Here is a 24,804-nt window from a genome sequence, read left to right as displayed (position 1 = left end):
AAGAAAACCAGGAAAGAACAGAGCCCTGAAATCCAAGTGAAGACAGCGTATCAAGGAGTAGGCTGTGATCAACAGTGTCAAAAGCAGCAGATCGAGAAGGATGAGGATAGAATAGAGACCTTTGGATCTGGCCAGGAACAGATCATTGCAGACTTTAGCAAACGCTGTTTCAGTTGAATGAAGGGGGCGAAAGCCAGACTGAAGTGGATCAAGAATAGCTTGAGATGAAAGAAAGTCAAGGCAATGGCGGTGAACAGCATGTTCAAGCATCTTGGATAGGAAAGGGAGGAGGAAGATGGGGCGATAGTTGGAAGGACAGGTAGGGTCCAATGAAGGTTTTTTTAAGGAGTGGTGTGATTACGGCATGTTTGAAGGCATCAGGAACAGTCACAGTGGAAAGTGAAAGATTCAGGATATGACAGATAAAAGAGATGACAGTAGGAGAGATAGTGTAGTTTGCTCTTCAGTGATTTCAGAAAAGGAAGAAAAGGAGGCAGGAGTTGGAGGGTTGAGAGAATGGACTAAGGGAAGGAGAGGTGGAGGTGACCTGGTTGAGAATTCAAGTTTAATCTTGTGAACCTTATCATGAAAGTACTCAGTCAGAGTCTGGGGGGGAAGTGAAGGGGAAGTTGGAGGTGAAGGCACTGAGGAGAGTGTTTAGTGTGGCAAAGAGATGTCGAGGGTTTGAGTCAAGAGAATTTGTCAACTGGATGTAATAGTCCTGTTTGGCAAGTAAAAGAGCTGACTGGAAGGAGGTCAGCAAGAATTTGAAATGTATGAAGTCAGCATGGGTACGGGATTTCAGCCAAAGGCGTTTGGCAGAGCGGGCAGAGGAACGTAGGTAGCAGATTCTAGAGGTCAGCCAAAGCTGGGGTTTGGTACGTTTTACAGAACGGGGAATGGGAGGAGCGAGAGTATAGTATTATAGGAAGAGACAGCCTCATTGACGGACTTGGATAACATAGTGGTAGAGAAGAGATTTGAAACACTGGAGGACAGAATAGAAGGGTCAATAGCCTGAAGATTCCTAAATGTATTGGTTAAGATTGGACGGGACCGGGGTGTTTAAGTGTGAAAGTTAACAGATGATGGTCAGAGAGGTTGGCCGCAGAGGTGGTGTCGGGCTACTACTTTCACCCCTCTTACCATATATTCATCTCAACCACCTCCCACGGAGGGCATTCCAGGTATCTATCATCCTCTCCGTGAAAAAATACTTCGTGACATTACTCCAGAGTCTGCCCCCTTCAACCTCAATTCATGTCCTCTAGTTGTACCACCTTCCCATCTCCAGAAAAGGTTCATTTGCAGATTAATACCTTTCAAATATTTGAACGTCTGTATCATATCACCCATTTCTCCTTTCCTCCAAGGTATACAGGTTCAGGTCGGCAAGTCTCTCCTTGTACGGTTTGCAACGCAAATCCCATACCATTTTTGTAGCTTTTCTTTGCACCGCTTCCAATCTTTTTACATCTTCAGCAAGATACGGCCTCCAAAACTGAACACAATACTCCAAGAGGGGCCTCACCAACGACTTGTAGAGGGGCATCAACACCTCCTTTCATCTACTGGTTACGCCCCTCTCTATGCAACCTAGCATCCTTCTGACCACAGCCGTTGCCTTGTCACATTGATTCTTCACTTACAGATCCTCTTGACACCAACACCCCAAGGTCTCTCTCCTGAGTCGAGCTTACTAATCTTTCCCCACCTATTCGGTATCTCTCTTTTGGGTTTCTGCAACCCAAATGCATCACTTTGCACTTCTTGGCATTAAATTTTAACTTGAAGAGATACGTTGTATGGTTATTAAGAGACTATGTTTAGTTTAATAAATAAATATGGTTTTAGTAAGGGCACCACATGAGTTTCAATCGTTCAATTTTTCCACCTAGTAGAATATCAAACATATAAATGACAAGTGACCGACTCACCCGCAAATGCGCAGTAGAGACTTCCCTCTCTGTCCCGCCCTCGCGCCAAGACTGATGACGTCAGAGGGCGGAACAGAGAGGGAAACGGACGCTGCCACTGCTGCTGGAGCCTGGAGACGAAGCAACATCAACGGTGCACCAACTTCCACCCCCCCACCCCCGACGTCGCCGCCGCTCCTGCCTCCTCCGTATCGGGCCCCCTGCACTGACATGACAGCGCCTCTCACCTCCGTGTGAAAGCGCTGCAGGCAGCAGCAGAGCGATGTATCGATGTAGGGGAGGGGAGGGCAGGGGAGAGAGGAGGGTTGGTGGACGGTGGGGGGAGGCCAAAGGAAATAGGAGGGTTGCTGGATATGGGGGGGGGGGGGGGGAGAGCAGGAGAGAGAGGATGGTTGGTGGATGGGGGGAGGCCAGGGGATACAGGAGGGCTGCTGGACAAGGGGGGGGGGGCAGGGGAGAGAGCAGGGTTGCTGGACATGGATGGAGGTGAGAATTATTACATTTTGCAAAAACACAAATCTCACCCGTTTTAATGGGCTTAACGGCTATAGTAATATGATAAAAGAGAAACAATATTATGAATAATATGTATATACTAGTAAAAAAGGCCCGTTTCTGACACAAATGAAACGGGCGCTAGCAAGGTTTTCCTCGGAGTGTGTATGTTTGGGAGAGTGTATGTGAGAGTGACTGTGTGAGAGACAAAGTGAAAGTGTGAGTGTGTGTGTGTGAGAGAGAGAGAGTGTGTGTGAGACACAGATTCTCTGTGAGCATGAGTGTATGAGACCAAGAGAGTGTGTCAGTGACTGTGTGACACATAGAGAGTGAATGTGATACAGTGTGAGACAGAGTGTGTGAGAGTGAGACTCAGAAAGACATTGTATGTGAGAGACAGAGTGTGTGTGTGACAGAGATACCTCCCTTCCTGTGTCTCTCTGGTGTCAGGCCCCCTCCCCTCTGTCTGTGGTGTCTGAGATTGCCGCCACTGCACCCAAGCAATTGGTGTGCTGGAGGAGGGGGAGGGGGGGATGTGTTGGGGGGGGGGGTCAGGTTGGAAGAAGAGGGGTGCGGGGGGGTTCAGGAAGCGCTACCAGATGCGAGTGAGAGACTGTGTGTGTGTGGGGGGGGGGAGGGCAGGGGGTTCAGGAAGCGCTGGCAGATGAGAGAGAGAGTGAGTGTGTGTGTGTGTATGGGGTTTCAGGAAGCGCTGCGAGATGAGTAAGAGTGTGTGTGTGTGTGGGGGGGGGGGGGTTCAGGAAGTGCTGGCAGATGAGAGAGAGTGAGTGTCTGTGTGTGTGTGTGTGTACGGGGTTTCAGGAAGCGCTGGCAGATGAGAGAGAGTGAGTGTCTGTGTGTGTGTGTGTACGGGGTTTCAGGAAGTGCTGGCAGATGAGAGAGAGTGAGTGTCTGTGTGTGTGTGTACGGGGTTTCAGGAAGCGCTGGCAGATGAGAGAGAGTGAGTGTCTGTGTGTGTACGGGGTTTCAGGAAGTGCTGGCAGATGAGAGACAGAGAGTGTATGTGGGGGGGGGGGAGGGGGGTTCAGGAAGCGCTGGCAGATGAGAGTGAGAAAGAGTGTGTGTGTGTGTGTGTGTGTGTTGGAGGGGTGTGTGTGTTGGGGGTTTCAGCTTGGAAGAAGAGGGGTGTGGGGGGGGTCTGTAAGTGCTGCGAGATGAGTGAGTGTGTGGGGGGGCGGTTTATCAAGTGTTTCCACATGAGTGTGTGTGTGTGTGGTGGGGGGGCTTCAGGAAGCACTGCCAGATGAGCGAGAGTATGTGTGTGTGTGTGTGTGGGGGGGGGGGGGGTTCAGGAAGCGGTGCGATATGAGTGAGTGTGTGTGTGTGTGGTGGGGGAAGGGGTTGCCACATGAGTGAGTGTGTATGTATGTGGGGGGCAGGGATTTCAGGAAGCGCTGCCAGATGAGAGAGAGAGAGAGAGAGAGAGAGAGAAAGAGAGTGTGTGTGTGTTGGGGGGGGGGGGGGGGTGGGCGTTGAAGTGTGGCCAAATGAGAGTGAGTGTGTGTGTCTGGGGGGCTCAGGAACCACAGCCAGATGAGTGAATGTGTGTGGGGGGCAGGGGTTTCAGGAAGCACTGGCAGATAAGAGTGTGTGTGTGTTGGGGGGGCGTTGAGGAAGTGTGGCCAAATGAGAGTGAGTAAGTGTGTGTGTGGGGGGGGGGGGGGGTAAGGAAGCGGTGCCAGATGAGAGAGAGAGAGAGAGTGAGAGAGAGAGTGTGAGTGGTTCAGTTTTGGGGGGGGGGGGGAGGGAGGATCCTGCTTTTAAGAACAAGAAGTAATGAAGCGCCTCCGCGCGATGCCCCCTCTCCCGCCGCCATCCCAACCACGGCGATGCACCCGGCCGCCGCCATCCCACCCACCGTGCCCATCGCACCCGTCGCGTAGTTTTGCTGGCAGGGGACCCAAAATCCCGCCAGCAGAAGTCCTGTGTGTGTGCTGAGTGAGTCAGACTCCTCCAGCGATATTCGGCGTTGCTAGCCTGTGCAGGGCGGGGTTCTGTGCGTCTGACGTCCTGCATGTGCAGGACATCAGACGCACAGAAGCCCTGGCTGCCTGCACAGGCTAGCAACGCCGAAGATGACGCCGTAGTCAGCAGACAGGACTTGTGCTGGCGGGGTTTCGGGTCCCCCACCGGCAAAGCAACGCGAAGGTGGGTGGCTTAGTAGGGGATTGTTGCGGAGGGGGGGTGTTGGACCTCCTTCTTTTGACCTGCAGGTTTTGGGGGGGGGGGGGTCTGGGGGGCGGATCTACCATTATGTGGGCGGGGCTTATAGTTTTTGAGGTTTGGCGCGCGCGCGCGGACGGGGAGGGGGGGGGGTTGGCTGTCGGAACTGTGGACTTTGGAGGTGGTTTCCCTTTCTGCGGGTGGGTCGGCAGGGGGAGGAGTAGGGAAACATGCTCCGCGTGTTTCCCTACTCCTCCTCCCCGTGCGTGGGTGCGATCCGTTTAGTGAAATTTTTTTTTCCGCCCTCGACGTCATGACGTTTGACACGAGGGCGGGGCATGGGTCTGTGGGGTGGCTTCACCACCATGAATCCACGAACCGTTCTGGGAGTCTGAGTGACTTCAGTGACGTCAGTGTCCTCAGAATGTTGAGGGTGCGTTTTATTATAGTAGATAGTTTAAAACCCTGTGAACTACAGATTTAACATATTGCTCAGGTATATGAGAAAGAGTTTCCCGGTTTAGGTAATTGGTACATTAAATTTTAACTGCCAGACCCTCGACCAATCTTCTAACTTTTGGAGATCCCTTCTCATCATTTCTACGCCCTTCCAGGGTATCCACTCTATTTGCTATCTTCGTCTCATCCGCAAAAAGGCAAACCTTTCCTTCCAACCCTTCAGTAATATCGCTCACAAATATATTAAACAGATTCGGCACCAGCACCGACTCCCTGAGGAACTCCACTGCTCACCTTCCTTTCCTCTGAGCGGATTCCATTTACCATTACCCTCTGCCACCTGTCAGTCAACCAATTTCCTATCCAGTTCATCACTTTTGGTCCTAAGTTCAGCCCCTTTCAGTTATTCACGAGTCTTCTGTGGGGGACCTCATCAAAGGCTTTGCTGAAATTCAAGTAGATTACATCTAGCACACGTCCTTCATCCAGTTCTTTGGTCACCCAGTCAAAGAAGTAAATGAGATTTGTTTGGCAGGATTTTCCTTTGGTAAAGCCATGCTGCCTCGGGTCCTGTAACTCGTTGGCTTCAAGAAAGTTAACTATTCTTTCTTTCAGCAGCGACTCCATTATTTTTCCTACCACCGACGTGAAACTTACCAGTCTGTAGTTTCCCACTTCTTCCCTGTCTCCACTTTTGTGAAGAGGGACCACATCCGCTTGTCTCCAAACTCGCAGAACCTCTCCTGTCTCTAAAGATCTATTAAATAAATCTTTAAGAGAGTTTCCGCTAGGACCTCCTTGAGCTCCCTCAGTATCCTGAGCTCCATAGCTTTGTCCACCTTCAGATTCTCAAGCTGTTTATAAACTCTTTCTTCCGTAAACGGCGCAGTAGCCACTCCATTTCCAGCTATTCCCTCGGCAGCCAACTGCGGTCCTTCACCAGGATTTTCCTCCATGAATACTGAAGAGAAATAATTGTTTAGCACATTCGCTTTATCCTCCTCACTCTCCACAAAACCATTCACGTTATCTTTCAGTCTTGCAATTCCATAACTATCTTTTCTCCTTTCTCCAATATATCTGAAAAAGGTCTGGTCATCTATCTTTATATCTTTAGCCATTTTTTTCTTCTGCTTGTGCTTTCGCTAGCCGTATTTCCTTCTTCCCTTCTTTAAGTTTAATCTGATAATCTTTTCCGTGATCCTCTCGTTGCATTCTTTTGTATTTCTTGAACAAAGCCTCTTTTGCTGTTTTTTTTTCAGCTTGGTTATGCTCACTACACCTGATGGGACATAACCAATCTAAATATTAATGTTAATGAACAGTAATGTATAATACATGATCATCTTTTCTCTTATCACCAAATACTAATGGGTAATTTAATAAGACCATGGGTGAGAGTTTTAAAGGATTCCACCTACACCTTATTGTCTTGCTACACATTATCCTTTATCTGTTACACATCCTAGCCACTCTATCTCACAATTATAGTACACTAGTGTCTCTCCTATTTACTATCCACCTCCTAGTGCTAATGCAATTGCCTAGCCATAACAGGGTAAGTCAGGACCGAGTCTTTCCCCCTACTAAGGGATTCTCATGCCTGCAACCTAAGACAGTCTGGAATTGGAGCACTAATCATCTGCTTGCTGAGAACACGCAGATCCTAAGGTGTGCATATTCACCTAGAGATAAGACTAGGTGTCATATAAAAAAACACTGGTAACTCCCAACTTTGGTGAAGGTCTTGCTTACAAAGACCTTCAAGGGAGGAACTGTTTATATGGGACATATAGATTATGAACCATAAAATAACTTTGCAACAGTAACTGAGAATTATGAGCACAGCTATGCCTCTGTGAACAGGCTATGAACAGGTTAAGAATCACTGAGAAGCTAAATCATAAGAAATTATATAGAATGTTGAGTCTCACGTCAACTTGCTCCTTCTGCTGGAGACACAGGCAGATATGGAGTCATAACAAAGATATGTGTGGTTAAGAGAATACTGTAATGTAAGAGTGAAAACCTGCTGTTGACCATGGAAGCAGATAATGAAGGAGACATAACTTTAGTTGCTGGGAAGATGGTTTTTGCAAAGTAGGTTTTACTGACCTTACTTATGATAAGCAAATATGTTATGGAGAATTTTGCTTCTGTAAGATAGAATTTGCTAGAACGTTAGAATATGCTGACTTTGTACTTCCGATACCAGTCTATGGGAGAAAAGGGTATAAAAAGAGAATTATGGACAGAGGCAATCAGAGAGCTAATGTCAGAGGTCACGTGTGTGTCCCGGTTGCTGTCTCACATGAGAATTAATTAATTATATTATGTATTCTAATCGTATTCCTGATTGGTAAGTGAAATAAACAAATTACTGACTCTCCACCTGGTGGTGTTAGGACCATATTCCATGAAGTTACAGGTAACTAGTACCTTTATACCTGGGAGAGGGCAGAAAGATAAAAACATAGGCTTTCTGTTTCTCTTTGTTTTGTTTACTTTCCTCACACAAAGATCAGTTGCCATATTTATAGCAGCCTTTAGCTTGGACCACTGATTTTCCACTTCTCCTACGCCTTCCCACGCCAACAGCTCCTTCTTCAGGTATTCTCCCATTTTATCAAAGTCAGTATGTCTGAAATCCAGTACTTTTGAGTTTTGTGTGTCTGCACTCCGCCTTTATATCAAACCATACAGTGCGATGATCACTATTACCGGGCACCCACCCGGATATTGGAAACACTTCCTCCATTCGTGAGCTAGATCCAGCATTGACCCTTCCCTTGTGGGTTCTGTCACCATTTGTCTGAGCAAGGCACTTTGACAGGCGTCCACAATCTCCCTACATCTTTCCGATTCTGCAGATGGGACGTTCCAATCCACATCAGACAAGTTGAAATCTCCCAACAGTAGCACCTCCCCTTTCATACCAATCTTTTGAATACCTTCTATCAGATCTTTGTCTAGCTTCTACATTTGTGCCAGAGGTCTGCAGATAACCCCCCATGTGGATACATGTTCCATTTTCTCTTTCCAGATCTATCTATAAAGCTTCTTCCTCTCCCCAGGTCCCCTGCATTTCAGCTGCTCTGATACTGTCTCTCACATACAGTGCCACTCCTCCACTCCTTCGGCCCTCTCTATCTTTCCTAAAAAGATTATAGCCCAGTATAGTCACAATCCATTCATGGGAATCATTGAACCACGTCTCTGTAATAGCAACAACATTCACATTTTCTTCAAACATCAGGGCTTGCAAGTCTTGAACCTTTTTACCTAGAGTACGAGCATTTGTGCTCATTGTTTTCCATTTGCATGGTGAGTTTAGGTGGTTTTCTATATTTAAATGACCTTTCCCTCTGCCATCATGTTTATTCTGGGGGTAACTTTCTGAATTCCCTTGTTTCCTTTTGTCACTCCCGCCTTCTAGTTCAAATGTCTAGAAACATACTGTCTGACTTTCTCCCCAAGGATCCTTTTTTTCTGTTACAGAAAGATGTAGCCCATCATTACAGTACAGCCTGTTATTTTTCCACTTACTATCCCATGCTCCTATGTATCTAAAACCTTCTTCTTTACACCAAGACTCAAGCCACTTATTGAAATCCACTGTTTTGCGTAGTCTTTCCTCTCCCTTCCCTTCATGCAGGTTGATATGGAGATCTGTTTCCTGAGCAGACCATGTCCCTTGGCTATGAAGCCCATTAACATGAGTTCCCATCCCCGGGCTGGATGCATCCATTGTCAACACCATCTGAGGACATGGAATTTGGAATGGTAGTCCCTTAGTCAAATTTGATTGAATTATCCACCAGAGAAGGGAGTGACCTTACTCTGGAGGGACCTAGATGTCATCCGTTAGATTTCCAGCTGCCTGAGACCACTGGGAAGCTAGGATCTACTGGGCATCGCTCAAATAAAGAAAAGCCATGGGAGTGACTCCCACTGAAGAGACCATGTGGCTTAACCATTTCAACAACTGCCGAACTGTGATCTGCTTGCTGTTTCAGACCTCCTCGATGCTGGTGAACTCCCAGTGGTAGCTGATGTCTGGACAGCCATGAAGTACATAAGTAATGCCATACTGGGAAAAGACCAAAGATCCATCGAGCCAAGCATCCTGTCCACGACAGCGGCCAATCCAGGCCAAGGGCACCTGGCAAGCTTTCCAAACGTACAAACATTCTATACATGTTATTCCTGGAATTGTGGATTTTTCCCAAGTCCATTTAGTAGTGGTTTATGGACTTGTCCTTTAGGAAACCGTCTTAACCCCTTTTTAAACTCTGCCAAGCTAACCGCCTTCACCATGTTCTCCGGCAATGAATTCTAGAGTTTAATTATGCGTTGGGTGAAGAAACATTTTCTCCAATTTGTTTTAAATTTACTACACTGTAGTTTTATCGCAAGCCCCCTAGTCCTAGTATTTTTGGAAAGCGTGAACAAACGCTTCACATCCACTTGTTCCACTCCACTCATTATTTTATATACCTCTATCATGTCTCCCCTCAGCCGTCTCTTCTCCAAGCTGAAAAGCCCTAGCCTCCTTAGTCTTTTTAGTCGCCCTTCGCTGCACCTTTTCTACTATATATTTCTTGAGATGCGGCGACCAGAATTGAACACAATATTCAAGGTGTGGTCGCACCATGGAGTGATACAACAGCATTATAACATCCTCACACCTGTTTTCCATACCTTTCTGTTACGTCCCTCACCTGGTGCCAGGCCTGCGCGGCCGATTCACCGGCGAGTCGTGGTCCGGAGAAGATAGCCAGCCATCTTGGTGTTGGTTAAGCTTCAGGAAGGAAGGAGGGTCTGTTTCTGTTTCCTATTTCTGGCAACCGTCATCTGGGTTGGATCAATGGCCACAGCCATCTTGGATAGATCAGGTCCTGGGAAGCCATCTTGGAGTAACAAGGTCAGGAAGGAAGTCCATATTTGGACATAGACACCTCTGCTGAGGGGGGCAGCCATCTTGAATCAGCTGCACATGCTTGAGCCTAATTCCTCCACTACTTAAGGCCCTGCCTTCAGTCTTTCGTTGCTTCGGCCTCAATTGTCTCAGAGGTCCACGCCGGAGTTCTGTTCACCGGCTTTCCTCAGTTCCTGTATTCCTGTGTACCAGACCTCGGCTTGATTTCCTGACCATGATTGTTTGCTGCCTGCCTAGACCTTGGACTGTTTTGACTATTCTTTGCCCTTCGGACTACTTGGCTATTGGACTGTGTCTGCTTGCCCATCAGCCTGGTCAGCGGCTGTGCAACCCCGCCGGTTCCAGAAGTCCTGGTGGCCACCTGCAGCTGGGAGCTCAACTCTTGGTGAACGGTGGTCGCTTCCCAGATGAAGCTAGGGGTTGTCTGGCTGCCTGACCGAGTGCGGCGTCACTCCATCTCTGCCGTGCTCAGTCGGGGCACAGGGGCTCACTACTACCGGGTCATAACACTTTCCTAATAATACCCAACATTCTATTCGCTTTCCTAGCTGCAGCAGCACACTGAGCAGAAGGTTTCAGTGTATTATCGACGATGACACCCAGATCCCTTTCTTGGTCCGTAACTCCTAACATGGAACCTTGCATGACGTAGCTATAATTCGGGTTCTTTTTTCCCACATGCATCACCTTGCACTTGCTCACATTAAACGTCATGTGCCATTTAGCCGCCCAGTCTCCCAGTCTCGAAAGGTCCACTTGTAATTTTTCACAATCCTCTTTCGAGTTAACGACTTTGAATAACTTTGTGTCATCAGCAAATTTAATTACCTCGCTAGTTACTCCCATCTCTAAATCATTTATAAATATGTTAAAAAGCAGCGGTCCTAGCACAGACCCCTGAGGAACCCCACTAACTACCCTTCTCCACTGTGAATACTGCCCATTTTACCCCACTCTCTGTTTCCTATCCTTCAACCAGTTTTTAATCCACAATAGGACATTTCCTCCTATCCCATGACCCTCCAATTTCCTCTGTAGCCTTTCATGAGGTACCTTGTCAAACCCTTTTGAAAATCCAGATACACAATATCAACTGGCTCCCCTTTGTCCACACGTTTGTTTACTCCTTCAAAGAATTGAAGTAAATTGGTCAGGCAAAATTTCTCCACACAAAAGCCGTGCTGACTTGGTCTCAGTAATCCATGTCCTTGGATGTGCTCTGTAATTTTGTTTTTGATAATAGCCTCTACCATTTTCCTCAGCACTGATGTCAGACTCAAAGGTCTATAATTTCCCAGATCTCCCCTGGAATCTTTTAAAAAAAAAAAATCGGCGTTACATTGGCCACCCTCCAGTCTTCCGGTACCACGCTTGATTTTAAGGATAACTTGCATATCACTAACAGTAGCTCCGCAAGCTCATTTTTCAGTTCTATCAGTACTCTAGGATGAATACCATCCGGTCCAGGAGATTTGCTACTTTTCAGTTTGTTGAACTGCCCCATTACGTCCTCCAGGTTTACCGTGAAGTCAGTAAGTTTCTCCGACTCGTCCGCTTGAAATACCATTTCCGACACCGGTATCCCACCCAAATCTTCCTCGGTGAAGACCGAAGCAAAGAATTCATTCAATCTCTCCGCTACGTCTTTATCTTCCTTGATCGCCCCTTTTACCCCTTGGTCATCCAGCGGCCCAACCGATTCTCTTGCCGGCTTCCTGCTTTTAATATACCGAAAAAAAATTTTGCTATGATTTTTTGCCTCTAATGCTATCTTTTTTTCATAATCCCTCTTGGCCTTCTTTATCTGCGCCTTGCATTTGCTTTGACACTCCTTATGCTGCTTCTTGTTATTTTCAGAAGGTTCCTTCTTCCATTTTCTGAAGGCGTTTCTTTAAGCCCTAATAGCTTCCTTCACCTCACTTTTCAACCATGCCGGCTGTCTTTTGGACTTCCATCTTTCTGTTCTAATTCGCGGAATATGTTTGGCCTGGGCCTCCAGGATGGTATTTTTGAACAGCGTCCATGCCTGTTGTACAGTTTTTACCCTCTCAGTTGCCCCCCTAAGTTTTTTTTAAACTGTTTTTCTCATTTTATCATAGTCTCCTTTTTTAAAGTTAAACGCTAACGTATTTGACTTTCTGTGTACAGTTACTTCAAGATCGATATCAAAACTGATCATATTATGATCACTGTTATCAAGTGGCCCCAGTACCATAACGTCCCTCACCAGATCATGCGCTCCACTAAGGACCAAGTCTAGAATTTTTCCTTCTCTTGTTGGCTCCTGCACCAGCTGCTCCATAAAGCTGTCCTTGATTTCATCAAGGAATTGTACCTCTCTAGTGTGTCCCGATGTTACATTTACCCAGTCTATATTTGGATAATTGAAGTCACCCATTATTATCACACTGTCCATTTTGTTTGCGTCTCTGATTTCTTTTATCATTTCTGTGTCTACCTGCTCATCCTGGCGAGGTGGATGGTAGTACACTCCTATCACCGTCCTTTTCCCTTTTCTACATGGAATTTCAACCCACAATGATTCAAAGGTGTGATTTGTGTCCTGCTGAATTTGCAATCTGAGTCAAGGCTCTCGTTAATATACAATGCTACCCCTCCACCAGTCCGGTCCACCCTATCACTACGATATACTTTGTACCCTGGTATGACAGTATCATACCAGGGTACAAAGACTGGTGCTTCCAGTGCCGATGTTGATGGATTGGCCTTTGAAGTGCCAAGAAGTCTCTACTGCTGTACCTGATGCACCCTCTTTGTCCTAAACTGCATTCTTAAACAGAGAGAACAAGAGTTAGGATCATAGTTAAGCCCAAGGCACCAGATGCACCAAGTGTGTGGGCCAGTAACCAAAATTACCCAACCATATTGGGTGCACCTCTTAAAAAAACTGGGGGTCTTATTGTACATCGCAAACAGGATCATGGTTATAACTGAACTCAATTTTCAACTACAAAAAGGGGCAGAGCCCAAATTGAGCTCAGGTCTATGCAGATCTATGAGCTGCAAAAAAGAAAAGGAGGGCTGAAAACACTGAGAGGTCGATGCACAAAGCTTACCGTGGTTGCAACGTTTGCTTTAGACTGGTTGTAGGCAGTCTAAAGCAAACGTTATGTAGCGTCTATTGTACAAAGGGGTTTTGCATGGCTTTAATCATGTGTTGTAGCAGCTACTGAGCATAAAATGCAAATGTACTACAAGCTCATTAGTATTATAATGAGAATTCCATGCAACGACCAGTAAGGAACATCTACCTTTAACGTGCAAGATTTTACAGCAGGTGAGGAGCTGTTGGAAAGGACCCCTTCTCATTCATGCTGGCAACTCTGGGGATGCCCCCTGTTCAGTTTCCTTCTCCCTTCAACCTCTGATTCCCAATCACTCCCAGACCTGGTGCAGAAAGCCCTCTGCTCCTTCTGGCGGTTTGCTAACCTTTACCTTCTCGGGGAATGAATCCAATGGTCCCTGTAATACTCTCAAACTTGTATTTGAATGACAGTCTGGGTAAGCTTCATGGTCCAACAGATTCATCTGGCTGTTGTCTGTAAAACCTGTCAGTGTAACTCACGTTTCATGAATGCAGAAGCTCTCTACCCTCTCCTCCTCTTGTTCTGCATATGTGCTAGATGCTTCCAGGGGCCAATGCACAAAGGTTACTATTAAATTTCCGTGAATCTCATTTGCATGACATCCTCTTTGTGTATCAGTTGCTGTTTATGAGTTGGCAAGTTCATGCGACTGTCATATTTAACAGCAACCTTTGTGCATCGGCCCCTAAGAACTAAAAGGAGAAATAAAGAGAGAAATTAGAGAGAATAATAAAGTAAATGCGAAGGAAAAAAATCTGTACAGGAAGGCACTGCATAGGATGAGAAAAAGCGCTAAGGGAAGACTGCGAAAGCGTCCTCCCTTCCCCATGGAAAAATGAGGGACCTGTGCATGTGTGGTGGGACGCTACTAGAATTTTCTTGCAACATCTATTCGCTAGCCAGCGTCTGCACCGAGTTCCATCAGATGGCATCACCCACGTGCAAGAATACAACTGGTCCTGCTTATCCTTGGAAAATACCATCTACTGGGTCTGTGTGTCCAATATTCATTGCCACCTCCCAGGACTTGAGTTGAAAGCAAAAATTTCCCCATTAATTACTGCACAGTCACTGAAGCTGAAATATAAATCCTTTTATGATGACCTCTCCTGCCTTCTAGTGGAACTATTTATAATGCACTTGAACCACCTTAAACTTTCTTGGAACAGGGGAGACAGCAAGGGTACTGCTTTTCTGCAAAACTGTGCAAAAAATTAAATATTTGCCTGTTATAAAAGACATATTGTAACCCTACATATAAGAGCTAAGAGTAACTCCTTCAACAAGGTTATCAATAGAAACAGAATAAAATAAAACATGGAAAAGAAAATAAGATGATATGAACATCCTTCAACAAGAAAAAGCTTTTATAATGAAAGGAAAAGACAAGTTGCGAGGTGTAATTTTACTCTCACCTCTCAAAAAATCTGGTTTTAAATGTCTTGTCAAGCTCCCAACCAGACTTGCAAACAGCGTGTGAGATAAAGTCTGCCCTGCAGAACTTGCATAACTACAGGGCAACACACCAGTGGTCATGTCAATTAGGGTTCAGGACACTCCCTTTACGGCTCGAGTTACATTTTAAGAATGGAAAGACTCACACTGCGCAGAGCTCTCTTTACAGTTGAAGGAAAGGAGAAAAGTGCTGGGACACCTTCTGATCTTTACACACGTGACACATCGTATACTGTCTACAACAACAACCGAGAGAAACCCCAGCTGCAGATTTCAGCGCATTTACATTTTTAGAACCCTACTATAACACTGTGCATTCTTTGTAGTGACTTGGTCTTTAAAAAATGTTGAAACCAAAGAAATGTTATAAATCGAAAATAATAATACTGATTCGTCAGCACAACCTGGGCTACACGCAAAGCAGTGAAAAACTAAGCATACCTGCATTTGCAGCACTGATAGTCATGATCTCCGAGGTACTTCCAAATGTTTTGTAACAATAAAAAAAATAGGATAAAAACAAATCAAACAGATCTTGTTTATAGGGAAATTCCCATTTCCAACTCTCCTCTGTCACCAGGAAATGCTGTTCATGGGTTGTTAGGAAAGGAGAAAAGAAATGCACAAGACGCCACGTTACACTACGCAGGACAGTTTTTCCAGTGCTACCTGGGAGCTGTAGTTTTGTGGTTGAGAAGCCAAGCCTCTTAAAAGCTGGGTGCACAGAAGAATAGGTGGAGTTGTGTAAAATCAAGGGTTGTTTTTGTTTACCTTGGAAAAAGAGGAGAGGTAAGAGTTTTTAAAGCAGTGGTATAAAACCATTTTTCCCCCTGGAGGTGAATTTGCTGCTATTGTAAGATGGGGGAGGACCCCAACGAAAAGAAAAGGCAGAGATGCCAAGTTATCTATTTCCAAGCTACAGACTTTTTGGCCAGGCCTGTTTTTTATCTTACATCCCAAAGTACTGTGGGATTTGTAGCACCTGATTTTTTTTATTTATTTAGATTTTCCTCACACCTTTTCAGTAGTAGCTAAAGACCAGTTACATTCAGGTACACTGCGTATTGCCTATTGAGTGCTGTAACTCCCATAATGCACTTTGATGGGGTGGTCAGAAATCCAGGACTGAAAGCCTGGAACTGGGTAACATGGAAAAAAAAAAGAGGAGTTGGGGGCCCCTCTGACATTACAACAAACAAAAACAAAAAAGACAGCCAGTGGATTTGGTGCTATAGAGTGAACAGTGGTGTGAGAGGGAAGAACAACTAGTTTGAAGTATTCTCTCCCAATGGCCCCTTGTCAGCTTCTCTTTTCCAGCATACAAACTGTATCCAAACTCACTGAATTGGGAATCACTCAATATGGGGCGAAAAAAAAACCATGCTGAATTTTGGTTACTTTCTCTTTTGGTGCAGGATCTATCCTTCATTTGAGGCTGAAGTAAAGATACTATACAGGAGCAGCAGCGCTTCATTTCAGAGGATCTGTGGCCCAAATGGGCCCAGAATTCATCCCTACCCTGAGGCTATCTGGTTCAGTAAGGTTACCAGATTTTTGGCAGGCAAATATGGGACACTTGTTTACCAAGCCATGGGGGGGGGGGGGGGGGGGGGGGTGGAGCAGTGGCATCCTTCTTAATTCAAAGACCAAACAAAAGGGAGAAGCTCTACCTCATCTATCCTGCGACATCAATAACACTTGCCTTCCAAGCAGTCTGAGGAACACAGATGAGCAGAAGCCTCATGCAGGATATAGCTTGACCAACTGTATTTTTTGAGATCCAGGGAAAATTCCCTCAGGAAATGTTTTTACCAACCACATATCAAAATAAATAGTGATTCTTTTCTAGAAAATAAAAATGTTGATAGTCACATGCAGGGTGCAGGGATGTCCTTTGGAGGGAAGGTGGCCCTGGTCTTGATAACTAACCATAAGTCTATGAAAAGGCAGCCTTGGAAAATCACACCAGTTCCTAGAACACAAACCCAGCTCTGATTGGGAAAACAGAACAAGTCAGACTGCTATAAATCCCTACAAAGAAACTACACACCAGTAGAACATCTCATCTCACTCATAAGCAGAACACTGATAGATCATCACTAAAGATAGAATAAGGAACTATGAATTAGAAATAACAATATGTAAACTAACATTGAACTGGAAACTCTAAGAAGTTAATGCAATGGAGGAGCAGAAACAGAAATATATTTCTTCCTGTACTATGCAAAATACAAAGGTATCAAAAATTCAGATTTCCATAGTTTGAATTACTAATCCAAAAATAAAATGGTCTTTTCTTCCCTACCCCCCCCCCTTTTTTTTACAAAGCGTAATGCCGACACAGCCCATTCAAATGTGTCGGCATTGCTGCACAGCTTTGTAAAAAGGGGGTGGGGTGGGATTGTGGTCTAGACATTTTGGGCCATACTGTAAAAAAAACCCTACCCCACCCCAAATAGCAGCCACTATGGACCTCCTCACCACAAAAGAACTGAGGGTCAGCGACTTTAGTAAGACATCTCTCACCCAGTATTTACTAACTCCAGTATCAGTGGTGGCCTTAGTGGATGGCAAACCTACACTTGGAAAATGATGTGGACACCAATGTCCACAACTTCAAATCATTCTTAAAAGGACTGCAAACTAACTACGTTCTTCGAGGGTGCAACTCATGAAAAAGGCCATACGTTAGACTTCATGACTTCCTATCCTAATAGCTTGATCAGTTCATTCAAATGGAAGCCAGTATCATGGTCTGACCACTTCCTACTAGATTTCACCATTGATATCTGTATGTCAAGCTTAACCAGGCACAAGTCCTCCAAACCCATCTCCACCAGAGCAGGGGCGTAGCTATGGGTGGGCCTGGGTGGGCCCAGGCCCACCCAATTTCAGCTCTGGCCCGCCCACCCACTTTTCCTCCAGGCCCTCGCCAGCCCCAGCTCCCATTGCCGGCCACTGCTGCTTTTCCTGTTGAGCAGCAGGGCCGGCGCTACAAAAAGAAGCAGCGCTCAGCTGACTGAGCTGAGCGCCAACGCTAACGAGAAAAAATGTTAAAAAAAAAAAGTGTGGCACCGCAGGAAGCCTCGAAGCATTGGCTGCTGGCTCTGCAGGCTCCTCCCGTCTCTTACATCACTGCCCCTGTTTCGCTTCAGGTGAGCTTAACCTACCGGCAAAGAGGATTCATTGAGAACAGGAGATGAAGTGACGTCAATAGTTGAAGCCACTTAGGTTAATCTGTGTTTCCCCTTCCTCGTGCAGGGGTCGTTCTGCGTTCGCGCAACACAAAGCAAACCGATAGCTGCTTCATCCCACGTTGTTCTTCTTTATTGTTGGTAGCATTTTTATTTTTAATCTCATTTATATTTTCAAACATTCCAGCTTGTGCAGCATACGGATGTACACAGAGGAAGTAGTTTGTTATAAATCTTAATCAGTGTATCATTTGGAGGGGCAGGTTATTATATTCGTGCAGAGATTTTTTTTTTCTCCTGGTAAAGGGCCACTAAAACAGACATCATGTTATGAGAATCAGGTGCTCAAAATTCAGCGTTTCTTTTTATTTATTTACTTATTTATGACATTTATATCCCACATTAAACATGAATTAGGTCGAAACCTGGGAGCATTTAAAATCCTTTTAAAGGATGGCAGAGAAAGAGGGAAAACGGAAGGATGGGGAGAGAGACACTGGATGAAAGGATGGGGAGAGAAAGAGGGGAAAACAGATGGAAGGATGGGGAGAGAAAGAGGGGAAAACAGATGGAAGGATGGGGAGAGAAAGAGGGGAAAACAGATGGAAGGATGGGGAGACAAGGAGGGGAAAACAGATGGAAGGAAGGCAGAGAAAGAGGGAAAACAGACGGAAGGATGGCAGAGAAAGAGGGAAATGGATGGATGGATGGGGAGAGAAAAAGGGGAGATGGATGAAAGGATGTAGAGAGAAAGGGGAGAGACTGGAAGGATGTGGAGAGAGAAGGGACACTGAACAGAAAAGGGTAGAGAGATAGAAAGACACTGGTTAGGAGGAGGGAGAGAGAGACAGATGGAAGGATTAGGAGAGAAAGAAGGAAGACGCTGGATGGAAGGGTAGGGAGAAAGAGGTGACACTGGATGGAAGGATGCAGAAAGAAAGAGGGGAGACTACTGGAAGGATGGGAAGAGAGAGGGGAGACGCTGGAAGGATGGGGAGAGAAAGAGGAGAGCTGCTGAATGGAAAAGGGGAGTAGTGAAAGATTGGAGAATAAGAGGAAGGGGCATGGGGAGAACAAGGGTGAGAAAAAGATGAAAAGCCATAAGTAGATGAAGGAAATTAAAGAATGGATAGTAAGAATGAATTAAATTTGGACACAGAGAGAGGCAGAAAAATATTGAAGAAAGCAAAGAAAAAGGAGAGAAAAATGACAAATGGCCAGGAAACCCTGGCAGAAGAGTTAAGCGAAAACGAAGGAAAGCAGAATCTAGAGACTGAGAGCAACACAATGAGAAAAAGTAAATGGCCATACAACAAAGGTAAAGAAAATAATTTTATTTTTAATTTAGGATAAAGTAATATGGTGTTAATAAAGTTTCAGAGACCAATACTTCCTTCCTTAGGTCAGGAGAGGATACCGTAACAGCATTATACTGGCCTCTGAAAGCTCACTGAAAAGGATTAGGCTATTAAATAAATTGTCTGACATCGGATGCACTGAAAAGCAGCACTTTACCCTGTGTGACAAATGCATCTGAGTGTGACTAAATTTTGCTGGGGGGGAGGGGGGGTAGAGAGAAAATTTTGTGCCCACCCACTTTGGGTTCAGGCCCACCCAAAATTGGCAGTCTGGCTACGCCACTGCACCAGAGGTAAAATCAACGATGTCACTTTCTGGTATGAGCCAACAGATTCCCTCACTACCTCATCTCCTACACATGGTTCGATCAAATCCCACTGGAACACCAAGGTGAAAGCCATACTAGACAAAATTGCTCCATTTACCACTAAAAAGGTCGACATTTAGAAATTCACCATGGCTTACAGAGGAACTATCCATCCTAAAAAGGGAATGTTGACTCCTTGAAAAGCAACGGAGAAAGAACAAAGATACTACTGATAAATCCAAATGGAAGTCAGCCTTCTGATGCTACAAAAAAAGAAGGTAGCTGATTCAAAAAGTCAGTACTATAGCAGCCTAATAGGTCAAGATGATCTTGACAACAAAAAACTTTTCTCCTTAGTTAAAAAACTAGCTTCCACTAATGATGATTAATATTCACAGAAAAACATGTTCCACTGCCAAAGACCTAGCTGATCATTTCGCCAATAAGTTCCTCCAAATTAGGTCTGAACTATCTAAAGCTACTCCAACAGAGGAAAATAGTCCAACCCTTAGTTCAGCCTCAAACGCTGGAGATTCTACAATCCAAGGACTCAAAACTGACTAAAACTGGGAATCTTTTCAACCACTAACAGTTGAGGATGTAAGATCACTGCTGTTGAAATGCTCCCGAGCCAACTGCTCCCTGGATCAATGCCCAAATTACCTACTCAAATCCATCCCTAAGGAAGCAGTAAACTGGTTACTCGATGATCTCAATGAGCCGATAAAAACTGGCTCTCTTCCTCCCTTTCTCCTGATATAGGCAAAATTGTTCTCACTCCGCTGTTGAAGGAAACCTACATCAGTAAACAACTCTCTATATCTGGAAAAATTTTCTATGTTACACTGGTCACAGTTTGGCTTCAGACGGTCACATAGTATGGAATCATTGCTGCTAGTTCTAACTACATATGTCAAACATATGAGTCTGCTTTATGTGGAAAAAAAGTGGGGTATAAATGTTCATAAATAAATAAATAAACACCACCTATGCAAAGGTGACCAAGAGGGGCATAATCAAACGGGGGGGGCGCCCAAGTTTTCCTGAGGGCGTCCTCGCAGGACGTCCCCACGAAGGGGTGGGGAAACCCATATTATCGAAACAAGATGGGCAGCCATCTTTCGTTTCGATAATACGGTCGGGGACACCCAAATCTCAACATTTAGGTAGACCTTAGAGATAGATAACATAAATGTTGAGATGGTCGCCCTTAGAGATAGTCGTCCACGGTTTTCGGCGATAATGGAAACCGAGGACACCCATCTCAAAAACGACCAAATCCAACTCATTTGGTCGTGGGAAGAGCCAGCATTCATAGTGCACTGGTCCCCATGACATACCAGCACACCAACCAGGCACCCTAGGGGGCACTGCAGTGGACTAACTGATGCACTAACTGAACGGAAAAAGCCCTTCCCTTACCGATCCCTTAGCAATTCGGAAAGGAACGGGGCATGCATGAAACAAATCGCATGCAAATGAGCTGCTTGCTGTTAGCTCATTTGCACACGATTTCTTTCCTAAGGAGGGGAAGCCAGTGCAGAACAGCCAAGCGTTATGCATGGCTGCTCTGTGCATTCCAAAGACGGCTTCATACAGGCAAAGATATAAAGGAATTAGAGAAGGTGCAGAGAAGGGCGACAAAAATGATAAAAGGGATGGAATGACTTCCCTATGAGGAAAGGCTGAGAAGGTTAGGGCTCTTCAGCTTGGAGAAAAGGCGGCTGAGGGGTGATATGATAGAAGTCTATAAGATAATGAGCGGAGTACAGCGGACAGATGTGAAGCGTTTGTTTACACTTTCAAAAAACAATAGAACCAGGGGACACAAGATGAAGCTAGAATGGGAAAATTAGGTTCTTACCTTGGTAATTTTCTTTCCTTTAGTCACAGCAGATGAATCAATTACGAATGGGTTGTGTCCACCTACCAGCAGGGGGAGATAGAGAACACTGAAAACCATAGTGCCTCTAGGACGGCTAGCTCCATCTGCCTCTCAGTATTTTGAAGCTTCCAAAGCAGTGTTAAACCGCAACGTAGCATAACATGAACTTTCCTCACAGTGAACGTATGCCCCAGAACAGGAGCAATAACACAAAGGAGGACGAACTCAACCTCCTGTAGTAGAACAGATCCCCTGAAAACTATTTTCCAACTTCTCCCAATGAGGGAACATGTATGCAGGAAAAACTGAACACGACACAGAATCAATCAGGGAGGGATCATGGATTCATCTGCTGTGACTAAAGGAAAGAAAATTACCAAGGTAAGAACCTAATTTTCCCTTCCTTGTCATCAGCAGCAGATGAATCCATTACGAATGGGATGTATCAAAGCAATCTCTAGATAGGGCAGGAACAAGCCACACCACGCGCAAGCACTTGTGCTCCAAAAAGCGCATCCCTCCTGGCAGCCACATCCAGCCTGTAATGACGGGCAAAAGAGAGCTTAGAAGCCCAAGTAGCTGCACTACTTATCTCTTGAAGAGAGAGTGCTCCTGTCTCAGCCCAAGAGGAAGAAATCGCTCTTGTGGAATGTGCCTTAAAGCCGTCAGGCGGAGGCCGGCCAGATAGCAGATATGCAGAAAAAATGGCTTCCTTAAGCCAACAGGCTATAGTGGCTTTAGACGCTGGAGACCCTCTGTGAGGACATCACAACAATACAAAAAGGTGATCAGAAGTCCTGAAAGCATTAGACATCTGCAGATACTGCAACAGAGCCCTGCACACATCCAGAAGGTGCAACTGCCCCAAATGATTCCGGAAACTCCTCCCTAGAAAAGGAGGGTAGATAAATAGGCTGGTTTAAATGAAACGCTGAAACCACCTTAGGCAGGAAGGAAGGCACTGTACGTACCGTTACTCCGGACTCTGAGAATTGCAGAAATGGGTCTCGACAGGACAGCGCCTGGAGTTCAGACACCCATCTCGCCGATGTAATGGCCACCAAAAGACTGTCTTTAGAGTCACATTCTTCTCCGAAGCTCGCCTCAGCGGCTCGAAGGGCAAACACTGAAGAGCCTTCAATACTAGCCCCAGGTTCCAAGCCGGACAAGGGGCCCGCACGGGAGGTTGGAGCCGAAGCACCCCTCTAAGAAACCGTGCAATGTCCGGGTGCGCAGCCAGGGAGAGGCCAGCGACCTTTCCCCGAAAACATGCCAAGGCTGCCACTTCAACACGCAGGGAATTATAGGCCAAGCCTTTTTGTAAACCATCCTGCAAAAAGTCAAGAATCGGCGAGACAGAAGCCCGTATGGGTGTGATCGCTTTAGAAACACACCAAGCCTCAAACTGGCGCCATATCCGAGCATAGGCAACGGAAGTGGAACGCTTGCGGGCCTGCAAAAGAGTGGAGATGACCTTGTTAGAATAGCCCTTGTCTCTCAATTGCGCCCTCTCAATAGCCATACCTTAAGGCCAAAGCAGCATGGATTCTCAATGGTTACTGGGGCCCTGCGTCAACAGGTTCGGTACCAGAGGCGAAGGAAGGGGAGCCTCCACCAGCATCCGCCAGAGGTCTGCAAACCACGGCCGCCTGGGCCAATCCAGGGCAATGAGGATCACCACTCCTTGATGCAGCCGAATTCGCAGGAGGAGTCGCCCTATTAAGGGCCAAGGAGGGAACACATACAGGAGGCCCGGGGGCCAGGGATGAGCCAAGGCATCCAACCCCGCCAAGCAAGGATCTCTCCGTCTGCTGAAAAAGGATGGGACTTTGGCATTTACGCTTGAGGCCATAAGATCCGCTACGGGTGTTCCTCATTTGGCACAGATCTGAAGGAACACTTCGTCTGCCAGTTCCCACTCCGCAGCGTCGATTTGATACCTGCTTAGAAAATCGGCTTGCACGTTGCTCTGACCTGCTATGTGAACTGCTGACAGAAGCTGCAGATGTAGCTCGGCCCAGTGGCATATCTGAGCGGCCTCTGCGGCCAGTGCTTGACACTGAGTGCCGCCTTGTCGATTTATGTAGGCCACTGCTGTAGTGTTGTCCGACAGAACTCTGACAGCCAGTCCCTCCAGAGTATTGTGAAAGGCCAGAAGAGCCTGGAATATTGCTCTCAGTTCCAAGCGATTGATGGACCACTCCATTTCCTCAGGTGTCCACAGACCCTGGGCATATGTTCCCTGGCAATGTGCTCCCCAGCCCTTCAGGCTGGCATCCGTTACCACCAGGCACCAATCGGGAAGCGCTAGCGGCATTCCTCGCTGCAGCATGCTGTATGAGAGCCACCATTCCATACTGAGTCGGGCCGCAGGGAGCCACGTGAGTCTATATTGATAATCCTGGGACATAGGAGACCATCGTTAAAGCAGGGCAATCTGCAGAGGTCTCATGAGCGCTCTCGCCCATGGCACCACTTCCAAGGTGGCCGTTATCGACCCCAACAGCTGGACAAAGTCCCAAGCTCGCGGGCGAGGCATCCTCAGGCGCAGACGGACCTGATTCTGAAGCTTGCACCGCCTTAGGTCAGGAATATTGACGACCCAACCCAGAGATTGCAGTACTGAGACCACTCTCTTCTGCAGAGTCCGCTCTGATGAGCCAGTCGTCGAGGTATGGGTGAACCCGGATACCCTCTCGCCTGAGAAAGGCAGCTACTACCACCATTACCTTGGAAAAGGTTCGGGGAGCTGTGGCGAGGCCAAAAGGCAAGGCCCGAAACTGGAAATGTTTTCCCCAACACCACAAAACGGAGGAACTGTTGGTGCAGGGGCCATATAGGAATGTGCAAGTAAGCTTCTTTTAGGTCCAGAGACGTGAGGAACTCTCCTGGCTGTACCGCCGCAATGACGGAGCGCAGGGTTTCCATGTGAAAATGCCGCACTCTTAGTGACTCGTTGACTTTCTTTAAGTCAAAAATGGGCCAAAAGACCCGCCTTTTCGCGGCACAACAGAATAAATGGAGTAACGACCACAGCCGTGTTCGGCGGGAGGCACAGGGATCACCGCTCCAAGGTGCAACAAGACTTGTAAGGTCTCCTCTACCGCTGCCTGTTTGACGGCAGTGCCACATTGGGACTCCAAAAACACGTCTCTCACCGGGGCACCGAAATCCAATCGGTAACCTTCTCTGATCAGGTCCAGGACCCACTGATCTGAGGTAATCTTAGTCCACTCCTCGAGAAAGAGGGAAAGGCGTCCTCATACAGCTGCAAAGGAGGAGTGGACCGGCGTCCCATTATTATGGAGGACGGCCCTGAACGCCTGGCCTTGAGCCTGCCGCTGCGGAGCGTTTGTCCGAGCGAAAGGAGTTCCTCTGCCGAAAACGGGCACGTTGAGTAAACCCAGCAGAGCGCCCCGGGCGATACCTTCTAGCTTCACGGAAGCGAGGTCTGGAGGAGGAGGGAACCAATTGACCCTTGGA

General features: G+C 46.5%; 1 protein-coding gene across 6 annotated transcripts in view; it reads right to left on the bottom strand.

The window, feature by feature from the left end:
* Positions 1-24,804, bottom strand: part of THAP4 (THAP domain containing 4) — a 563,666-nt gene that overhangs the window by 363,217 nt on the left and 175,645 nt on the right. Inside the window, exon 1 of one of the 6 annotated variants that reach the window (XM_030215987.1) lies at positions 15,018-15,211. The exons of 4 other annotated variants lie outside the window; for them this stretch is intronic. In XM_030215987.1, coding sequence (XP_030071847.1) covers positions 15,018-15,042 — 25 coding nt within the window. In that variant the 5' untranslated portion in view covers positions 15,043-15,211. Of the gene's footprint in view, positions 1-14,536; positions 14,610-15,017; positions 15,212-24,804 lie in introns of those variants that run through there. One more of the 6 variants, XM_030215989.1, reaches the window with a different exon arrangement.

The sequence above is a fragment of the Microcaecilia unicolor genome, chromosome 10 (assembly GCF_901765095.1).
Source record: "Microcaecilia unicolor chromosome 10, aMicUni1.1, whole genome shotgun sequence".
Lineage (NCBI taxonomy): Eukaryota > Metazoa > Chordata > Amphibia > Gymnophiona > Siphonopidae > Microcaecilia > Microcaecilia unicolor.
Note: the sequence above shows the minus strand (reverse complement) of the source record. Positions and strands in the feature narration are given on the sequence as shown.